The 21,097-nt window shown below is 33.1% G+C and overlaps 1 protein-coding gene across 1 annotated transcript in view; it reads left to right on the top strand.

Moving 5' to 3' along the window:
• The first annotated feature begins 1,132 nt into the window (after positions 1-1,132).
• The window catches only part of LOC118204895 (usherin-like), a 45,105-nt gene continuing 25,140 nt past the window's right edge, over positions 1,133-21,097 (top strand). Inside the window, exons 1-3 of the mRNA XM_085826253.1 lie at positions 1,133-1,144; positions 1,260-1,314; positions 1,430-1,484. Of these exons, the coding sequence (XP_085682379.1) occupies positions 1,133-1,144; positions 1,260-1,314; positions 1,430-1,484 (122 nt within the window). The remainder of the gene's footprint in view (positions 1,145-1,259; positions 1,315-1,429; positions 1,485-21,097) is intronic.

The raw sequence follows: 21,097 nt of genomic DNA on the forward strand, positions 1-21,097 counted from the left end.
ATGCAAAGTTGTCTGGCGAACGCCAAGTATTTAAGTGTGGCCTTTTTGCCAAGCAGAAGAGAGGAAGCCGTGAGTTCGAAGCAGGCCGCTTACCTTAGAAGTTACGCAGTTGCTACTTTGCCTTCCAGGCCAGAGGTTTTAATCCTCTTGATAAATTAAACGTATTGTAGTGTTCACAGTCTCTGTGCTACATACGCTTCCTGTTATTATAAGGCCAATCTTATTCTAAAGTTAAATTAGAGTTTAGTTTTATTTTGATATCTTTTAAGTTAGACCCCGAGTGGAGGGTCATTGTATTCCGAAGTACGGAAGTCATTGTATATAAAGAAAAAAAATAAAGGGTTTTGTATACCCTTCGTCTGTATCCTGTCTACTTACTATAATTAGTGAACATAGCTTTAGTAAGCTCTCTGTTCTAGTCAGGTCATTGTATGTTTCCGAAGAAGGTTAGAAGAAACATTGAACCTGATAATATAACGTCATTTTTTGTACCAGCTAAACACAATTCACATCCGCATGACATTTCACGATTTTTTATTTGTATATTTAATTTATTTTCCATTTAAAAATATTATTGCAAATTTGTATCACTCAAAAATATTTAAATTGTGATAAGAAAATTTGTTTCAATTATTTTTTCCAGATTTCCAAAAGTTTTGCGAGTCCGTTTCATATCGCAAGGAAAGGTGGTTAAAATGTTTCCTAAATTGTTTTCAAAATTTCTCCTATTTGACTTCGTTATTCTACAGATAGCTCTCTCTACTCTAACGCCATGTTGTACAGGAATATCAAATGCCCTTGGAAGTAAGTGCAAATTTAATAATAGCTTTATCTAATTCCTCTGAGGGAAGGAAAGGTGGCTAAAATTTTTCCTAAATTGCTTTCAAAATTTCTCCTATTTGACTTCGTTATTCTACAGATAGTTCTCCCTACTCTAACGACATGTTGTCCAGGAATATCAAATGCCCTTGGAAGTAAGTGCAAATTTAATAATAACTTTATCTAATTCCTCTGAGGGAAGGAAAGGTGGCTAAAATGTTTCCTAAATTGCTTTCAAAATTTCTCCTATTTGACTTCGTTATTCTACAGATAGTTCTCCCTACTCTAACGACATGTTGTCCAGGAATATCAAATGCCCTTGGAAGTAAGTGCAAATTTAATAATAGCTTTATCTAATTCCTCTGAGGGAAGGAAAGGTGGCTAAAATGTTTCCTAAATTGCTTTCAAAATTTCTCCTATTTGACTTCGTTATTCTACAGATAGTTCTCCCTACTCTAACGACATGTTGTCCAGGAATATCAAATGCCCTTGGAAGTAAGTGCAAATTTAATAATAGCTTTATCTAATTCCTCTGAGGGAAGGAAAGGTGGCTAAAATGTTTCCTAAATTGCTTTCAAAATTTCTCCTATTTGACTTCGTTATTCTACAGGTAGTTCTCCCTACTCTAACGACATGTTGTCCAGGAATATCAAATGCCCTTGGAAGTAAGTGCAAATTTAATAATAGCTTTATCTAATTCCTCTGAGGGAAGGAAAGGTGGCTAAAATGTTTCCTAAATTGCTTTCAAAATTTCTCCTATTTGACTTCGTTATTCTACAGATAGTTCTCCCTACTCTAACGACATGTTGTCCAGGAATATCAAATGCCCTTGGAAGTAAGTGCAAATTTAATAATAGCTTTATCTAACTCCTCTGATAAGATGGTTTAGAACCGCTTGAGTCTATCAGCAAAACAAGGATTCTTTAAGAGAAAAACATTATTCTGATTGGAGACTTACAATTTAAGTTACAGTAATTTTATTCCAAACTAGCTAAAATAGAAATACAATTCTGAAACTCTTTTCTCTTAATGAGGAATTTTTAGCCAGAAGAAGGACTATTAATTTCGTTTTGGCATTTTGCGTCAAAAACATTAAATGTCGGCTCACTTTTCAAATTGTTGCCACCAAATATTAGAGTCCTGTATTATATTAAAAGAAATTAAATAATGAAGAATCTGCATAAATGGTATGTATGTTTCTCGCATTATAATAGAACAACGGCACCTAAAGTCATCAAATTTGAATAAGGTACATTACCACCCAAATATGGGCATCTGGAACCCCGAATTTGGAATTTGTTTTATTATTTACCAGCAGCTTCGCTGCCAGCCTTCGTCTGGCTTTTAAATGTACCGGAAAAATGGCTGAAGGGAACACCAAACGTTAAATTTAAAAACTGCGTAGAACTTTACTCTGCAGAACAACTTCATAAAAAAACGTCATTACGTATAACAAACCTACAATAAAATAAATAATATCCCTTAATAAAAATATTAATTATGCTAATAAATAAATTAACCAACTTCCCTTTGCAAAATCTTAAGAACTCAAATGGTATAAAGGAGGTTAAGAACTTTTTTTCCTAAAAAAATCACTCAAAACTTTTCAATATCTTAAAAACAGTGAAATGAGTAATAAATAACATAAAATTAATGATGTTTTAGTTTATATTTTCAAGAGAAAAAATTACAATGAAATAAGCTATATCCCTTAAAACAAATATTAATTATCCTAATAAAAAAATCTGCTGTGTACACCACATGACTTCCTTGTACGGAATATTAAATTATACGCATTTTTTCTTGCATTTTATTTAACTTATTAGATTGAATTAAACTACTTCGCCGACAGCGCATAAACCACAATAGAATAAATGCATTCTTTAAAATTCACTTTGTTTACCATAGCGACACTCTGGCGATAGGTTTACTTAACAGTATTATATTTCATTTATATTATAACTCAGAATGCACAAAATTTATATCATTTAAAGAATTATCTAATCGTTGCCACATGTTCTGTTCAAATACTATAATAAAGCTAGAAAGATGTATAAAAGAAATTAAGCAAACAAAACAAAAAAGAAGCAGTTTTTCACAGACGATTGAGTATTTCTCATTTAATTATTTCAGTTCTCACTTCGCGAGAAGGCAAAAATACATAAAAACTCAAAATATCTGTATTAAAAATTACGAAGTAAATCTTAAACACTTATTTCCTCGAAAAAATTCCAGAAAGGATTAAGCATGATTTAATTCGCAATAATAAATGAAGGCGTTATCTTTGTTGTTGCGAAGCTAAGTTTCTCTAGATTGGCAACAAATCCACTATTCTCTTAAGTTTCAAATGTAAACAAGCAGTGGCCGCCATCAAAACAATTGTTAGGCTTAGCGGCACTTAAACAACATTAAAATTGTTGATAATTCCAAAAATATTGCATACAGATTTACTAAAGGCATAAAATCCTTAACCGGAATATAAAAACAACATAATTCAATCATTTTTAAAGCAAAACATGTACAATTTACAAACATATAAGAGTAAAAAAACTGAGATCACTGAGCCGGGTAATAGAGTAGATATATATATAAATATATTTATACACGTTTGGTGCGGCCGATTGCAACTAAAATGCGAGGTGCACATCTACAAGTTATAGCAGTCTATACAAAATTTCAACGTTCTGAGGCTACTCGTTTTTGAGTTATGCGAGATACGTACGTACGCACGTACGTACATAGGTTCGTACAGACGACACGAAAAATTCTCTTCAGAATTTATTTTAAAGCACTTTTATAACTTTTTTGAAGGAAAGGAGTATTATATTCTGTCCTTACGTACAGATATCACGCAAAAACATCGTTAAATTGCATTCGATAGCGGTCAAAATGGATATTTTCGTTGAAATATGCTGCCTGAAACTTTTCGGGATTACAATACTTCCTTTTTACTTCGTACAAGGAAGTAAAAAAAAAATCAATAAAAATGTATTATATATATATATATAAATGACAATGAAATATGCTAATCTCAAAAACATTGACATAAGAAATACGATGTAAAATTGTTGCCAAACCCATATTTCTAAAAGAATGAAACTATTCAAAATGATGCAATTTCATCAAAAATCTATCAACAACAATAAGACAGGAAAATTGTTTCCCAAATCACATTTTTAATGATGTGAGATGTGAGAAGTGTACTCGGAAGCTTCATTTAAAAAAAATTTTTAAAGTACAAAATATTATCATTTTTCTAAAATTCTTTTTGTAAAAGCAATCGAAAGGATGAAAATTTAACGTGTCCAAAAATCAAAGAAAAATAAACTGTACATTTATAAAAATAAACTTTTTTAGAAAAAATCCCGTTGAAAAGGTGTTAAGCTTCGTTTTTAAATAAATTCGTATTTAATCGATTTATTGAAACACGAAATTTATTTTAAGTTCGTAAAATAGCTAAGTGCCTACGTTTCATGACGATGTGAAAATGGAGTGTGTAGAGTAAAATCTCGCTTTCCTATAGCCCATTATATCTCAAAATGATGCGCTTTCGTCACAAAACATAAAATAAAAAAAAAATCGAATTTCGAAAAAATCGCTTCGAGGTGCACTGGCTCTTGTCTAGATGCACCTATATACCAAATTTCGTAACCGTGGATCTATTAGCTTAAGAACAGCGCGAACGAAAGACACACACACATACAGACAGACTCTTTCTTTTATTATATATAGAGATTTTCATATTTTGTAAAACTTTAAGGAATTTTTGATTAACAATGTCAAGAATTTGAAAGCAAGCAATGGCAACACTCTACGGAAGAAAAAACATTTTTATCTCCAGCGCGTGAGTCTGTGTATCGGAAATTATAATGATATGTGCATTTGAAATTATTTTGCTATATTGCTGTTGAATTTAATTGGTTTAAGTGCGAAGAACATGATATTTAGTAAATAAAAGTAACACACAAAAACGTTAAAAAAACGCCGATTTGGGCGTAACGTAAAATCTGAAAGCTTTCAGATTTTTATGCTGTTTTCCGGGACCCGCAGTAGGGGGTCGCCAAAAATTTTAGCAACTTTGATATTTCATAAACTTATCATAATAATTTTACCGTTACCAAATATTTTTACATATTGCATCTGAAAATGGATAAAGATAAAGCAATAAAGACCCCCCCCCAAAAAAGAAAGTACAAAAAAATATGAAAGTCTGCCGATTTTAAATTACTTCCAAAAGGGCGTTTTTTTAACGTTTTGTGTGTTACCTTTATTTATTAACTATCATGTTCTTTGCACTTAAACCATAGAATTCAGTTCAGTAGCAATGTCGCAAAATAATTTTAAAATGAGCATACCTTTAGAAATTCCGATACAAAGTTCCGTGCCCGCTGGAGATAAAAAGGTTTCCCCCGCCGTAGAGTGTTGCCATTGCACGCTTTGAAATCGTTGAGTTTGTTACTCAAAAATTCGTTAAAGTTTTATAAAATATAAAATCGATAATAAAACAAATTCTAAATTTCAAATTTGGGCTTCCAGTTGCCCATACTTTGTTCAAAATTCGATGGCTATACGTACCCTCGTTTTATCACAATGCGAGAAACATACATACATTCATGCAGATTCTTCATTATTTAATTTCTTTAAATATAATACAGGGCGAATAATTTATTTTCCGAAAGACGCGGTTACTGTAATACAACAGATGAAAAATATTCGTTGATAAATTTACCAGTAGCTATCGCAATATTATTTTTTTAAAAAAAAAACCTATGTTGTAATCATCACAAAAGGCTCAGAACTACACAAATATGCAAGATGTGTAACTTTACTAGTGTTTTTATTTCTTGCCTGAAATTCTTTTATTTTACGTGTCATATGTTACTGTACTACATTTTTTCCTTTTATTTACGACGCGCATTGTATCATAGCTCGTCTACACATTCAAATTGTTATGTGCTCTATGGTTTATAATGCTTTTCTATATATATCTTGATACTATATAAATCTCTATAACAAGCATGATATGATAGTGATGTACTTAAAATTATGCTTAATGATTTTTTCAACGCAAAATGCCAAACGAAATTACTAGCCCTTCTGGGTTCTTCGGGATAAAAAGAAAATCTGAAAGTTTTCAGATTTTATATCATGTCCAAAAGGGGCCTTTTTTTAGTTTTCTGTGTTATCTTTATTTATTAAATATCATGCTCATCGAACTTAAACAATAAAATTCATTTCGACAGCGATATCACAAAAAAAGCAAAACAGCATATCTTTACATTTTCCGATACACAGTCTCTCGCGCTGGAGATAAGATTGTTCTTTTTTTCGTACAATGTTCAAATTTGGTCTTCCACATGCCCATTTTCGTAGGAGAATTACGTCATTCAAAATTCGATGGCTTTATGTACCGTTGTTTTACCACAATGCGAGTAATAGACATACATCTATGCAGATTTTTCATTATTTAATTTCTTCAAATATAATGCATTTGGTGGCAACAGTTTGAAAAGTGAAACGGACATTTATAGTGATTCGACGCAAAATCGCAAAACGAAAACAATAGTCCATCAGGGAGAAAGCCACTTTGGACTAAAAAAGAAGAAAGAAAAGAAAACGTTTCGGCGCAATTTTTTATAATAGAAACGCTTATTTTACTTTAAAAATTAAAGTTAATGATATAAAACTGCAATTGTATATTACAGTACAAGTGAACAAACTGATAGTTTCACTCATGCGTGTGTTAGATTTGCGCAATGCTTATGCGGTCCCACAAATTTTCGGAAATATTATGGAGTCCCCTACACCAATCTGAAACCCTGATCTGGAGTAAAAACTATTGTGGCATGCTTAGGGTCTCGTAACAGATTGAATACACACACGTCCGACCATAGGTTAATAAAACTTGTTTTGTCGAAAGAAACACTTCACAATAATTCTGGAACTTTTCATAAAAATAATAGTACAGTTCTTCACAGTATTACAAAGCACAACCAATAGTGATACTTGGAACTACTATTAACGTTAAACACAACGCAATGCAAGGCGCAACTAAACCGGAGATAGTACTCGAAACTCATTCTAAGCTCATAGCTAACAACAATAACTGAGAGCATATGCTCTCTCCAACTTTATATAGTTTTCTACCTGCCGCTGAGATATTTCTAGTACCTTCTGTTTCTCGAAATTACTGGAAGGCGAAGTCTTCCAGTAATAAACCAGTAAATAAACTGTCTTTCCCAAGTATAAAAACCACCTTCCCGATGTTTTATAAGAAAAACCTGCTAGAATTCTCTCTTAATAATATTTATACCTCAATTCCCCAATCTTTTTCACTTCCTTGTATGAAGTAAAGGAATCGCGAAAGCTTTCGGGTGCAATATTTCAGCGGAAATGCATATGCATTTTGACCGCTTCCGAATGCATTTGGACGATTGTTTTGCCTGACGTCTGTACATATGGATAGAATATAAGACGCTTTTTTCCAAAACGGATTGTTAAAATTTATAAGGTATTTCTCCCACTTTCCTAGCGTGCCTCCGTGGTGTGGTGGTCTGCACGCTGGGCCGGTATTCCAGAGGTCCGTGATTCGATTCCCACCGGAGACGGTTGCTATTTTTTATTTTTCCTGCTTTCAAATAACCTAATGTCTCTACAAATTGATTTAAAATGAATTTGAAGAAATTTTTTTCGTGTCGTCTATATGTATGTATGTATGTATTTCGCATAACTCAAAAGCGATTAGCCGTAGAACGTTGAAAGTTGATGTATGGGACTGGTATAACATCTAGTTGTGCAGTCCTTTTTCCAATCAGCAGTACCAAATATATACTATACATATCCCCTTACCTGACCTTTTTTATCGCAATCATGTGATCATGTGATCATGTGATCCGTGATCATGTGATCCGTGGTCGTGATCATGTGATTCCACTTACAGAAATGTTTTAAATGACGAAAATATTTATGTCATGTGAAATGATGAATAGTGATCATGATGAAAGTAGCTGTAACAATAATTCTACCTCAGGGTCAAAGATCAAGGAAGCTTAATTTACGGAGTTACTACGGCTAGGTTAGGCCTTTAGCTCCCCGTCATCAAAGATAAAAATAAATTACATCAAAAGAAAAATTCATCAAATGGGGTAAAAATTTAGGAAGCCAAAAATAAAATAATAGCTTTATGAGATAATGCCTTCTGCATCAAGAAAAGGTAAAAAACTAAAAAAGGTCTCTTAAATTAAATTTTGCGTCAAAATAAAAGGAGTAAAATCAATTTAGAATGGAGCAGTCATCCTTCAAAAATATTGATAAGAATTTAAAAGATGGCTTGAGATTTCGTTCATTCTTGTTATCATAATAATAAAATCTAAACGTCACAAGCAAAACGCGGAGAAAGGAGTGATCGAGAGTCAATAAACTTGAACTCGTTCGCACTCGGAGTCTGGGTAAAGAATTCTACCCTCATATCTCTTCCAGTAATTGGGAGAAGCAGAAAATACTAGAAATATCTTAGCGACCGGGTGAAAACAATATAAGGCCGGACAGAAAAGTCTGCTCTCAGTTGTCGTTGCAAGTTGTCAGTTCAGCGTGAGTTCGGAGTACTGAGATATATCCGAGTTAGCTTTCTCTTTAGCTCCCCCCCCGGTGGTTGACGCAGAGTGCTCTTTGCAGTACTGGCTAGGAGGATCTGTACCTAGACAGTCCCGGCCCCGGGGGTATAAAAATTTATGAACTTGGCGGTTCCCGATGGTCCATGGGGTGGGTCCTATACTCACTCTTCATGGACCGGGAGGTGTAAGTCCACATCCACCAGGGTATTGGTAGCCAAATAGCAAACTGGACCATTGAGCGTCTGGTCATTGCTGTCCTTGGTATTACATACAAAGCCTAAGGAGAGGGGCATCCCGCGTGCAGCTGCCAGGTAGCCAAAATGAACGGCCAGTCATCGCTCCAAGTTGTCATCAGCCCACCCCATCGTGGTCTCGGTCCGGCCGAGACGGTGGGTCTGACTGGCCCGTGTTTAGCGGTGGGTTCAGCTAAACTTGAGTGTTTAGCAGAGGGAACTTAAAATTTGTTGGTGTCCCGGGGATGTAGGACCCCGGGCCCAGCAGGTGTGCTTAAAGTCATCTTCGTGTGACTCCAACTGGCACTCTGTGCCAGTCCCCGAATGTGATTAAGTCCAGGTTCGGCGGTATAAATGCAGTTGCAGTTCTCTTTAGCTGCTCTTTGCATTGCGTCGTGTTTAACGTTCTTAGTAGTTTGAAGTGTAACTACTGGTTGTACTCTGTGATACTGTGAACACCTCTGCGAGTATTTCTGTGGAACATTCCAGAACTCTGAAATGTTTCTTTTGATAATACACATTTTGTCATCGAACCTGTGTGCATCGATCACACCTGTCATCGAACCTGTGTGCATTCAATTTATTACGAACCCGCATGTAAGCGACAATTTCAAGTGAACTATTATAATTATAATTAAAATACATTGAAATGGTTCATCGGTTAATTGTGGATACAGAAAAGCAAGGATTTTTGTAGAAGAGAGGTTTCAATTAATTTTAAAGTTTCTTCTCCCTCGATGAAGTGACATTAAGGTTGATTGAATTCCTCTTCTGTTTTTGTTAATTTTTCATAGAATTTAAAAAATTTTTTGAAGTGGGGTTTTGCTTGTTTGAAATTTTTTTTGTTTTAAAATTTTAAAATTCCTTGTTGCATTTATGTCATTGTTTGAAATTTATTAATTATGAAATTCAATTTCTTTGTCAAATACTACTTCTAAATTTCTTATTTTATGTCTTTAATGGTAATTTTTCTGCAGCTTAATGCGCGAAAATACTAGGCATGTTTGTGTTTTGTTTTCAAAAGAAATGTTTTGTTATTATATATATATATATATATATATATATATATATATATATATATATATATAATTCTTTGAAAGAATGTTTTGTAATTATATATATATAATAATTCTTTTGAAAACAAAACACAAACATGCCTAGTTCTTTTCGCGCATTGAGGTGCAGAAAAATTATCATTAAAGACATAAAGTAAGAAATTTAGAAGTAATAATTCACAAAGGCCAGAAATTAAAATTCATAATTAACAAATTTCAAATAATTATAGAAATACAATAATATTTTTTTTATTTTTAAAAACCAAAACATTTTAAACAAGCAAAACCCCTCTTCAAAAATTATGAAATTAAAAGAAAAATGAACAAAAACAGAAGAGGAATTCAATCAATCTCAATGTCACAATCAGGGGGAAGGAGCCTTAAAATTAATTGAAATCTCTCTTCTACAAAACTCCTTGCTTTGCTGTATCCAGAATTAGCCGATGAACCATTTCAATTTATTATCAATGTTGCCATCAATAAAATTTAGAATTTTAACGCTACAATCACTCATGTAGCCCGATGACATATGGCTGTCACTACCATGTTTTACTGAAGGAATAAGATTTTTCATTTGAAATTCAGCATTGGGTTTTGGCAACACCATGATTAAAATAACTGCCAGTATATTAAACTTATTCTTATCCGCAAATATAGCCGAATTCTAAAAACTCTCAGTTTCTAATACAGGTTTTAGTGAATTATAATCATGCCCTTTGATTCGCTTTACTGAGAAATGGATTTTTCTAGCCATTAATATAACATAAGATATTTCTAACAGTTTCTGCATTATTTGATTTACTGAATATTCTTTGAGCATTTGAAGCCAGTCTTGACTTCGCTGGTTTAAGAATTATAAATCACATTTTTAATGATCCATTATTCTTCTCGGTCAGTGAAACTCGTTGTTCTCAAAAAACTTCGTAAGTTGTTTTCAAGTAAATTTGCATTACAGTGTTTCAGAATTTAATTGAACAGTACGTTTTATTATATTAATATAATAATAATAATGCATTATATAATAATAATGCAGTCTTCCGGTTCCTATATATATATATATATTTGGGTATGTTTTATACTCGTTATGAAAAACTAAACAGTTTGTAATGTCATTTTCAACTTAATTTGATCTATGGGTCCAAGTTAGAATAATTCGAGAAAATAAGTTTAAACGAAGCGTGGAATAAAAGATGTACATAATTTAATAGGCCGTACAAGGAAGTCACGTGATATCCACAACAGATTTTTTACAATAATTTCATATTTAAAGGTATTTAAAATAGTAAATTTATTCATTAGTGTTATTCATAATATTCCTCATAAAAGATATACAGGGGCATTTAGATGCAAAAATCAATGAAAAATATTTTGTTTTCAGATAATGACTAAATTTTATTACTAAATGTTTGAAAGTTTCTTACGCCCTAATATTTTTTTGAATCACTGTATGTAAGTCTGAAGCTTTGTAAAGGCGTCATGCATATCTTTCAAATATTGCTTAAAAAAATTATTGTTTAGCTTGTTTAGCTCTTATGATAATATATAGAGCCAAATCATTTCATACTATTACGAATTTGGCATTTAAATAATTAACGTTAGTTGAATTGTAAATTAAATGGTTTTATTTCCCGCGCAGTGCAACGCATGACGAATATTAAAAGAAAGCTAAGCCGGAAAATTGAAAATACAAGAGCTCGTCCATTTAACATTTAATAAATATCTCTTTCTGATTTCGAGAAAGTTCCAGAAAATTCTCGCGCGCGATTTAAAATCTTATAAGTAGGAGGAAAACCTCTCAATTCGATGAGTTAGTTAGTTTTTTGTTGTTTTAAGAGTTTGTTTAGAAAACTGCTCTTGTTGATTGTAGTGAATTCGCGGATTAGCTTTCTTTAGCTGTTTTGAATTAAGTTCTCTTGAACGTTTGAGTAGTTAGAAGATACTACTGTGATATATTGCGATACTGCACGATTATTTGAGGACATTTAATCATATTTGTTGTGATCATAATAAATTTTCTTCATTTTTCATCGGACTTGTGCATTCATTTCGTAACGAACCCGTACGCACGCAACAATACATACATATTACTATTTAGCTTGTTTTTTAGTGCTTATAATTTGCGAGCCAAATCACTTCATTAAATTATTGCTTACCTTGTTTTTTCCTGCTTATTATTTACGGAAACAAATCATTTCATTAAATTATTGTTTAGCTTGCTTTATCGTCCTTAAAATTTCTGAAGCCAAATCATTTCATAAAAATTACTGTTTATCCTGTTTTTTCGTGCTTATAATTTATATAGCCAAATCATTTCATAAAAATTACTGTTTAGCTTGTTTTTACTGCTTATAATTTGCGAGCCAAATCACTTCATTAAATTATTGTTTAGCTTGTGTTTTCGTGCTTATTATTTATGGAGCCAAACCATTTCATTAAATTATTGTTTAGCTTGCTTTTTCATCCTTAAAATTTCTGAAGCCAAATCATTTCATAAAAATTAATGTTTACCTTTTTTTTCCTGCTTATTATTTACGGAAACAAATCATTTCATTAAATTATTGTTTAGCTTGCTTTTTCGTTCTTAAAATTTCTGAAGCCAAATCATTTCATAAAAATAATTATTTATCTTGTTTTTCCTGCTTATAATTTATGGAGCCAATTCATTTCATAAAATTACTGTTTAGCTTGTTTTTTCGTGCTTATAATTTATGTAGCCAAATCATGTCGTTTCAGATATGACAGAAGACTTTGATGCAGAAGTCGGCTCACCCATAAGAATTCGGTGTACTTTATTTTACACTCAAATGAAGCTTAAGTACTCAACTTCGAACATGTCTTCTAAAGATTTATTGATAAAATTTCAAGGAAGAATTCTAAACAATGTTGTCAGTCTGGATGAGCACACTGTAGAATATTTTAATCCAAATGCTACTATTAATGACACAGGTTATTATCCCTGCTATGTGATGATTCCATTTGAGAATGCCAAGCGATTTGTATGTTCTACATATATCACCGTTGGTTGTAAGTAAATTTTTTGCTTGACATTTTTTAATTTCCGGTCATAAGAAAAATGCTCATGTCCCATGAAATTGTGTTTGCTCCGCTCATGGATTTTACTTTATTAACACTTTAGAATTGATTGTAATAAAATTACTGTTTTAATTTCGTATTAGAATTTTTGTCGTTCGGGGAAGTCGTGTTTGCCGTCTGCGGTGATCTCTGAATTTGGCGTCCCTCTTGGTATACGAACAAATAATTAAAAAAATGTCAAAATGACATTTAGGGAAAAAATTAAAATTCTATGGTTATTTTTGAAGAAAATCTTTAATTCCAAAATTTTAAAATTACATTATTATTATTATTATCATATTATTATTACTATTATTATTACTATTATTATTATCTTATTATTATTTTTATTATCATCATCATATTATTATTTTTATTATCATATTATTATTATTATTTTTATTATCATTATCTTCTTATTATTTTTATTACTATCATATTATCATTAAAAACGTATTATCATTAAAAACATATTATTATTATTACTATTAACATATTATTGCTATTATTATTATTATATTATTAACCTATTATTATTATTATTAAAATATATTATTAGTATTGCTATTAACATATTATTGTTATTATTATTTTTATATTATTAGCATATTATTATTATTATTATCAAATTATTATGATTACTATTTTATTATTATGAACGCATTATTATTATTATTATTATTATTATTATTATTATTATTATTATTATTATTATTATTATTATTATTATTATTATTATTATTATTATTATTACTGTTGTGGTTATACAAACCATTGATGACATTGTTGAGGTTTGCTTGTTTGCTCCATTTGCAAATATATGGACCGTGTAGAAAGACTTCTCAAACTGCAGGATAAAAATTTGTAGCTCTTAAAAAAATTTCAACTGATTTTTATCCCGGAAAAACTGTTGTCACAAACAACAATAATTAAGTAGTTATCAGAAAAGTTTTCAATCGTATTACAACATTTGAAATTTTATTCTGGAGATTGTACGTTAGAGCAAAATAAATAATAAAAAAAAGAACTTTTTTTAACATTTCTGTTTAATTTTCTTAGCAACAACGAAAATAAAACTCTGAATATTTCTCTCTTAAATAAGAATTCTTCGTTATTATTTTCACCATGATCATAATTTAGTTGATATTCGTAAATTTAATTCAAATGTTTCGACAGAATGAAATAGCCAAAGCAAAACTATTCATCGTTTGAAATCTAGAGGGGATTTCTTTAAATACTTTATCTAGAGTAAAAATTGTGTTTCTTCTCAATTTAATTCCATATGGTTAAGTTTGGTTTATATGATTATGGCAAAACACGCTACCCCTATCTGTCTAAGAGAAGGGATGCCTTCGTGGAGGACTTTCTAAGGGAAACTCACTGACGTACAGGTCACACGCATGGAAAACCCCGCACACGCTCATGCAGCCAGCACTTTCGAGCTCCGTACCAAACTACCGGTGTTCAGGAAGTTTACTTCTCTTCCGCTGATGAGTTTTAACCCTTTGCGGCACAGTGTGTTTGGTGTGGACACATCTAAAAATTTCCTTCTGTACGCTCAGAAAAACTGAATGTAAATGGATTTATAGGTTACTATAGGTTACTCTGAACCTTCTTTATTTATAGTAGATGGCAGCTCAACACAAGCATATCCATATATTTTAGCCATGTTCAGTTTTTTAAGACCCTCATTTTTCCAAGAAATCTTCCAGATTTTTTTAGGGTATAAAAGGAATTGTTTGAAAAGAAATTTCTATGTTATTTTTTTGGCTGCATGCTAATCAGTCTCCTTATTCTATATTAGTTTTAAAGTTTTACCTTGAAATCTTGCCTAAAATCAAACGGCGAACCGTACGTGTGCCCAGACCAGGCTCGCCGATAATCTAGGACAACTGAGACAAAGAATATGTATTGTTAAGAAGGGAAGCTTTGTAGCAGCAGGAGTGGCTCCCTCCGAACGAAAAGAGACACAACTGCGCATGCGTGAAATATCTGTCGCCAAAAAGCATCCAAAGCTCGAAGCTGATGTCGAAGTTCGAACAGATTCGACGGTCACGTTTATCAATTGTTTAAAGCTGTGTGACTCCATTTTTTTCCTACATATTGGCAGATATAAAATCAGACATCAAACTGCGATATGGATAATACAAGTTCAACTAGTAAAGCAAAAAAGCACGAAAATTAGAGTTTAAATTATCGCGAAAAGTCAAAGAACGATTCTTCTTAACCCGTCTTCCTCAATTTCCTGTACACGTGGCGGAGGTGGAAAATCTTGGCCGGTTACATCACAAAGGATGAAATTCTCGCCAACAGGTTCCATCGCCAAATCCCTTGGCGAATTGTCCCTCTTCTTTCTAGCCGCGTAGAAGACAAACTGCTTTACATTACGTCTATGGAGCCTTTCCTTCTTTACATAGACTTTCTTTGACTGAGAGTCTGTATTCTTTGTTTCTTCGCATCTCATCGGTCAGTTCATTGACAACAATGCTCGTTTAAGCACTCTTTTCGAAGCGCTATTCAATCAGTGTGCCACTTTGGGCACACCCATAGAATTAAAACGATAACTGCTATCTGCACAAAATTTTACCTCTGTACTCCTCTAGGCCTAATTAGACTGCCTACTTTTTTTTTAAATCAAAACTCCGACTTTTGAAAGGTAACGCGCCGGAAAGGGTTAATTCCATACGGCAGTTCAATGTATCATAATTCTTAACAATGGATTGCCGTAGGTCATTCAGTTCACGTGAGTAACCCTGTAAAATAATGCTTCAGGTGAAAAATGCCGTACCGAAAAATGTGCCGCCCGTTAGGGCGGGCACTGTAAACTTTCGGTAAGTGTTTAAATGGGTTTTTTTTCGGTATGCCTCTTCAGCTGCGCCACTGATTAGTACATCAGTTGAGACATCGGGAATGGTCTCGCTGCATGTGTAATTTTGCAAGTTTAGTACAAGTTTAAGAAAAGATATCACAGTTTTTTTTTTTCTTTTTTACTTCCTTGTACGAAGTAAAAAGGAAGTATTGTAATCGCGAAAAGTTTCAGGCAGCATATTTCAACGAAAATATCCATTTTGACCGCTATCGAATGCAATTTAACGAAGTTTTTGCGTGATATCCGTACGTAAGGATGGAATAAAAGACCCTTTTCCTCCAAAAAAATTATAAAACTGCTTTAAAATTAATTCTGAAGGGAATCTTTCGTGGCGTCTGTACGTACGTACGTACGTATCTCGCATAACTCAAAAACGAGTAGCCTCAGAACGTTGAAATTTTGTATATGGGACTGCTATAACATGTAGATGTGCACCTCGTATTTTGGTTGCAATCGGCCGCACCAAACGTATATAAATATATTTATATATCCACTCTCTTACCCGGCTCAGTGATCTCAGTTTCTTTACTCTTATATGTTTGTAATTTGTGCATTTTTTGCTTTAAAAATGATTGAATTATGTTGTTTTTATTTTCCGGTTAAGGTTTTTATGCATTTCGTATTTCTGGAAGCAATATTTGTACAATTATTAACAATTTAAAAGCTGTTTAAGTGCGGTTAAGTTTTAAATAACATGGCGGACGGTTACAACCGAAAACATCGCGGACGAAAACGTCGCGGAGAAAACAACGCAAGGCAAAAACGTCGTGCTACAAAACATCGTGGGAGAAAACATCGCAAAGAGATAACATCGCAGTTCTAAAACATCGTGATACAAAACATCGTCGTCGAAAATAAAGCGGTTCAAAAACTTCGCAGTTTAAAAACATCATCGTCGAAAATATCGTGGTAAAAAATAAAGTATCTACAAATCATCGCATGACGATAACATCGTAGACATGCTTTTTTCAGGCTTTAATAACTGTAAATGGATAAATCCCAAATCCCACAATGATTTGTGAGCGAAAGTTGGAAAAAAGGATAACTTTTACTTTCATATTTTTTATTAACTAATAAATTTTTGCTGAGAAAATAAGAAGGAGATTTAAGCATAGAAAATTAATGCAACTTATAGTACTTAATAGAATTTTAAACCGACATAGTTAACTAACAAAGGTCATTAATAAATCATATTTTATAAAGTTTTTACTGGTAATTTTTCACGAAAAGTATAATCTATGAGTTGCATTTAATTTTCTATGCTTAAGTTTCCTTCTTACTTTTTCAGCAAAAATTTATTAGTTAATAAAAAAAATGTGAAAGTAAAAATGATCCTTCTTTACATCTTGCGCTCACAAATCATTATGGGAATATCCATTTACAATTATTAAAACCTGAAAAAAAGCATGTCTGCGATGTTATTGTCATGCGATGATTTGTAGATACTTTATTTTTTACCACGATATTTTCGACGACGATGTTTTTAAACTGCGAAGTTTTTGAACCGCTTTATTTTCGACTTCGATGTTTTGTATCACGATGTTTTAGAACTGCGATGTTTTCTCCCATGATGTTTTGTAGCACGACGTTTTCGCCTTGCGTTGTTTTCTCCGCGACGTTTTCGTCCGCGATGTTTTTGCCGCGATGTTATCGGCGGACATCTTGGCGGACATATTTGTTTACATTTGAAACAGCAGAATTGTAGACTTGTTGCCAATCTAGAGAGACTAAGCTTCGCAACACAAAAATAACGCCTTCATTTATTATTGCGAATTAAATCATGCTTAATCCTTTCTGGAATTTTTTCGAGGAAATAAGTGTTTAAGATTTACTTCGTAATTTTTAATGCAGATATTTTGAGTTTTTATGTATTTTTGCCTTGTCGCGAAGTGAGAACTGAATTAATTGAATGAGAAATACAAAATCGTCTGTGAAAAACTGCTTCTTTTCTGTTTTGTTTGCTTGATTTCTTTCATGCATCGTTTTAGCTTTAAAATAGTATTTGAATAGAACATGTGGCAACGATAATTCTTCAAATGATATAAATTTTGTGCATTCAGAGTGTCGTTATAGTAAACAAGTATAGTGAATTTTAAAGAGTGCATTTATTCTATTGTGGTTTATGCGCTGTCGACGAAGTATATTTAATTCAATCCAATCAATTTAAATGAAATTCAAGAAAAAAATGCGTATAATTTAATATTCCGTACAAGGAAGTCATGTGATGTACACATCAGATTTTGTTTTTTACAAAATCCTCAAAGAACTATTTTTCCTTACGCAAATTAGCCTCGTTTTATTTGCATTAAGTAATTAACCAGAGAAGATTTTTGGCAAATTTTACACTTACCTTGCTAATGTACAGTTAAATACCTTTTTGGGGGCAATATGACGTGTATAAAAAGTATCGAAATATACAGAATAAGAAAATTACTCTTTTGCATCAAACAAGAGTCCTATATAAACGGAAGCTAATGGTATGCAGTAGAACGAAGGTATTCTATAGTCTTGTTTAATTAATTAAAAAAAAAAGAGGAGGTTAGAATAGATAGAGTATTTGTGACGTCACAAAATTGACACGGTCACACACAGGCATACGAAAGAGATTTACTCTATCTTTTCTAACCTCCTTGATTGAAACAGATTTAATAGTAGTAAGAGTGAGCGTTAAAATGAAAATGGAGTAAACTTAAGAACCATATTGCAACTTGTTATTTTTTTTTTTTAGTATTAGTTTTGAAGTTTCGTTCAGCCACTTGCTTCTTGTGGATTTAAAGTGTAGATTTATTCGCCATCAAAACTGAAATTTACTGCCACCAAAATTGTTTGGTTTTTAGTGACCGTGGCAAAACACACTAGCACTATTTACCTAAGGGGAGGCATGACTCCGTGGAGGACTTTATAAGAGAAAATGGCTTACAATGGTCATGTGCTACGTATATTTGACGTGTCTCAGCAGCATCCCAGTGGTTAAGATCGCTAACTAATAAAATAATTGGACCCGGGTTCGAACCTAGACGAATGGGCTCGCTGCAATATTGAGGTTTCACTTTTTTCCCCATGTGTAATGGAGATCCGAGCCAGTTTTCCTCAAATAGTCCTCCACGAAGTCAAACGGCTGTCTTGTGCTTTGCCTATTCAAATAGTCTAACCTAATTCACATTTCTCATTTTAAGAAATTTAAATTTATGTTGTGGTGTTGCGTGGCCCCAACTTGCCCGCAACCGTAGTAGTGACTGCTATGAACTGGAAAAGTACACAAACTCTTAAGAAGGGTTTAACTCCCTTTTTATTCCACTTTAGAAGTTACAGATGCGTTCACTTGACGCTCACAAACTACGCCGACCCGGCGGTTAAATAAAAATATAAAAGTACAACTAAAAATAAATAACCGGATGAATAACGAAGTCACTACCGACGAGGCTCTATAAACGTGACTAACTTAACCGCGTTCTAAGATACAGCTGAGATTTCAGCAAACTTTCTGAATAAGAAGTTGAAAGATTCAACTAACTGCCGAAGTAGGCTCACAGGCCGAAACGCGCGGTTCTTGAATTTCTACCTAGCAACCGTCACGCTCGTGAATCAAGGAAAACTTACGAACTCGTTTCCCTTCTATTTAACTCAAAAATACTTCCGCTGAAAATTTGAATACTTTGCGCGTTCTACTAAAATTTACATACTCTGGCATTTGCAATTCCAGGGGAAAGTAAAGGCTTGACAGGAAAGATAGCTTAAACTTAAAATAAATGTTAGTTAAAATAAATATAAACCCTACAATGTATAAGATCGAGAATCATTTTAGGTAAATTTACTTTTAAGTAAAGTCAGCAGTTACAAAAAATGACAAAAATGGCAGAAGCTTGCCATTTTAATGGAGGTTTAATAAATCGTTAATCTCATATTTCCTATTCCTATTACCAAATGCTTGGTTTTTATTTTGTGGTTAGGTTAGGTTATTTAATTACGGCAAAGCCTCGAGGGCTATCTGCCTAAGGGAATGGATGCTTTTGTGGAGGACTTTCTAAGGGAAACTGGCTCGTATACACGTTTACACGTGGGGTAAAACCACGAAAGCCCTTAGGTAGCCAACCCGTTCGCATTTTTCATTTTGTGGAGCAAGATGTCTTCCAGATCTCTACAGGACATGAAATGTTAACCTAGAGGTTTTTAAGCTTGAATTGCAAAAAATTCTTCTCCAATTCAAAGCTAGACTGCAAGCTATACCACAAGTGGCTCACGAGCGGTGAAGTCGCTGAGCGCTGGTATTTCGACCTAGGATTAAATCCCGACGAAAGGTCTGCCTACGTGGTTGATTTTCGTGGTTTTCCCCATATGCAACGTGATACGAGTCAGTTTCCCTCAAAACGTCATCCTCGAAGTCATCATTCCCAAAGGCATATAGCCCTCGAATTGCCTCGAATCAATAAACCTAACTTAACCAGTACCGCAAATGGTATCCACCGAAATTAAATAAAATCAGGACGACTGGGCCTTCGCTATACTTATCGACAACACCTGAAGCAATCCACTCGCCAAAATACTGATATACTCGCCAAAATGATGTTGGCGCGTTTCTTTGTTCTTGGTTTCGAATAACATATGTGTCTTTTTACGGAATAGAAAATTTTATTTTTAGAAACACTGTTCGTTCCCCGATAGAATCAGTTTTCCTTTTCGGAATTAATTAAAAAACTCTGCAAGGTACTTACATATTAGAGCAAACGCCTTGGCTGAGTTTGGCGATTTTATACAGAAGAAAAAGGTTATTCGGTGAATTTTCGGATTGCAAATTACAATGTATATGCGTACCTAAAGAAAGTGTTATGCATATGGTTGTCAGAGTTTGCCGACTTCTCAAAATTTATCAACTTCTATTAAGGTACTACACCTTCTACTAAGACCATACGTAAGTACCTTTTGCAATTTTCTATAGGTAATAGCAATTTTCTGGTGCTATATTGATATTATTTACGAAACTACTAGTAATTACACCAGTAACTGAATATTTACATGGTAATTTATGACGGTTACATTGTGCTGCAGTTTTTTATGCACAACAGATGTTCAAAATGAAACAGGGCTTGTTAAAATTTTTCTGCGAAAAGAAAAGGGTAAATGCTGCTTTAATTTGGCCAATTTCACCTTAAAAAAGGTGAATAGTTTAATAATTATGGCGGTCCCCATGACTGAATCGCCAGTCAACCGAGAGGTCTGGCCAAAATCTGGCCGCGTGTTCTTATACTTCGCCAAATGATTGAATATTAGCATAATGTTGGCTTTTTGCTCTCGCTGAGTGCTCTCATATTATTCGTTTTCGATGAGGTTTTCGAATTGTTGTTGATTAAAAATATGTTCATTATTTTTTCGGGGAGAACTTGATATTGTTACGAAATGTCCAGGCGCGGTAACATAGCTTCCCCGCAAAGCAGGTTT

Source organism: Stegodyphus dumicola, chromosome 11 (genome assembly GCF_044657685.1).
Source record: "Stegodyphus dumicola isolate Sdum_Otavi_A_Nest chromosome 11, ASM4465768v1".
NCBI lineage: Eukaryota > Metazoa > Arthropoda > Arachnida > Araneae > Eresidae > Stegodyphus > Stegodyphus dumicola.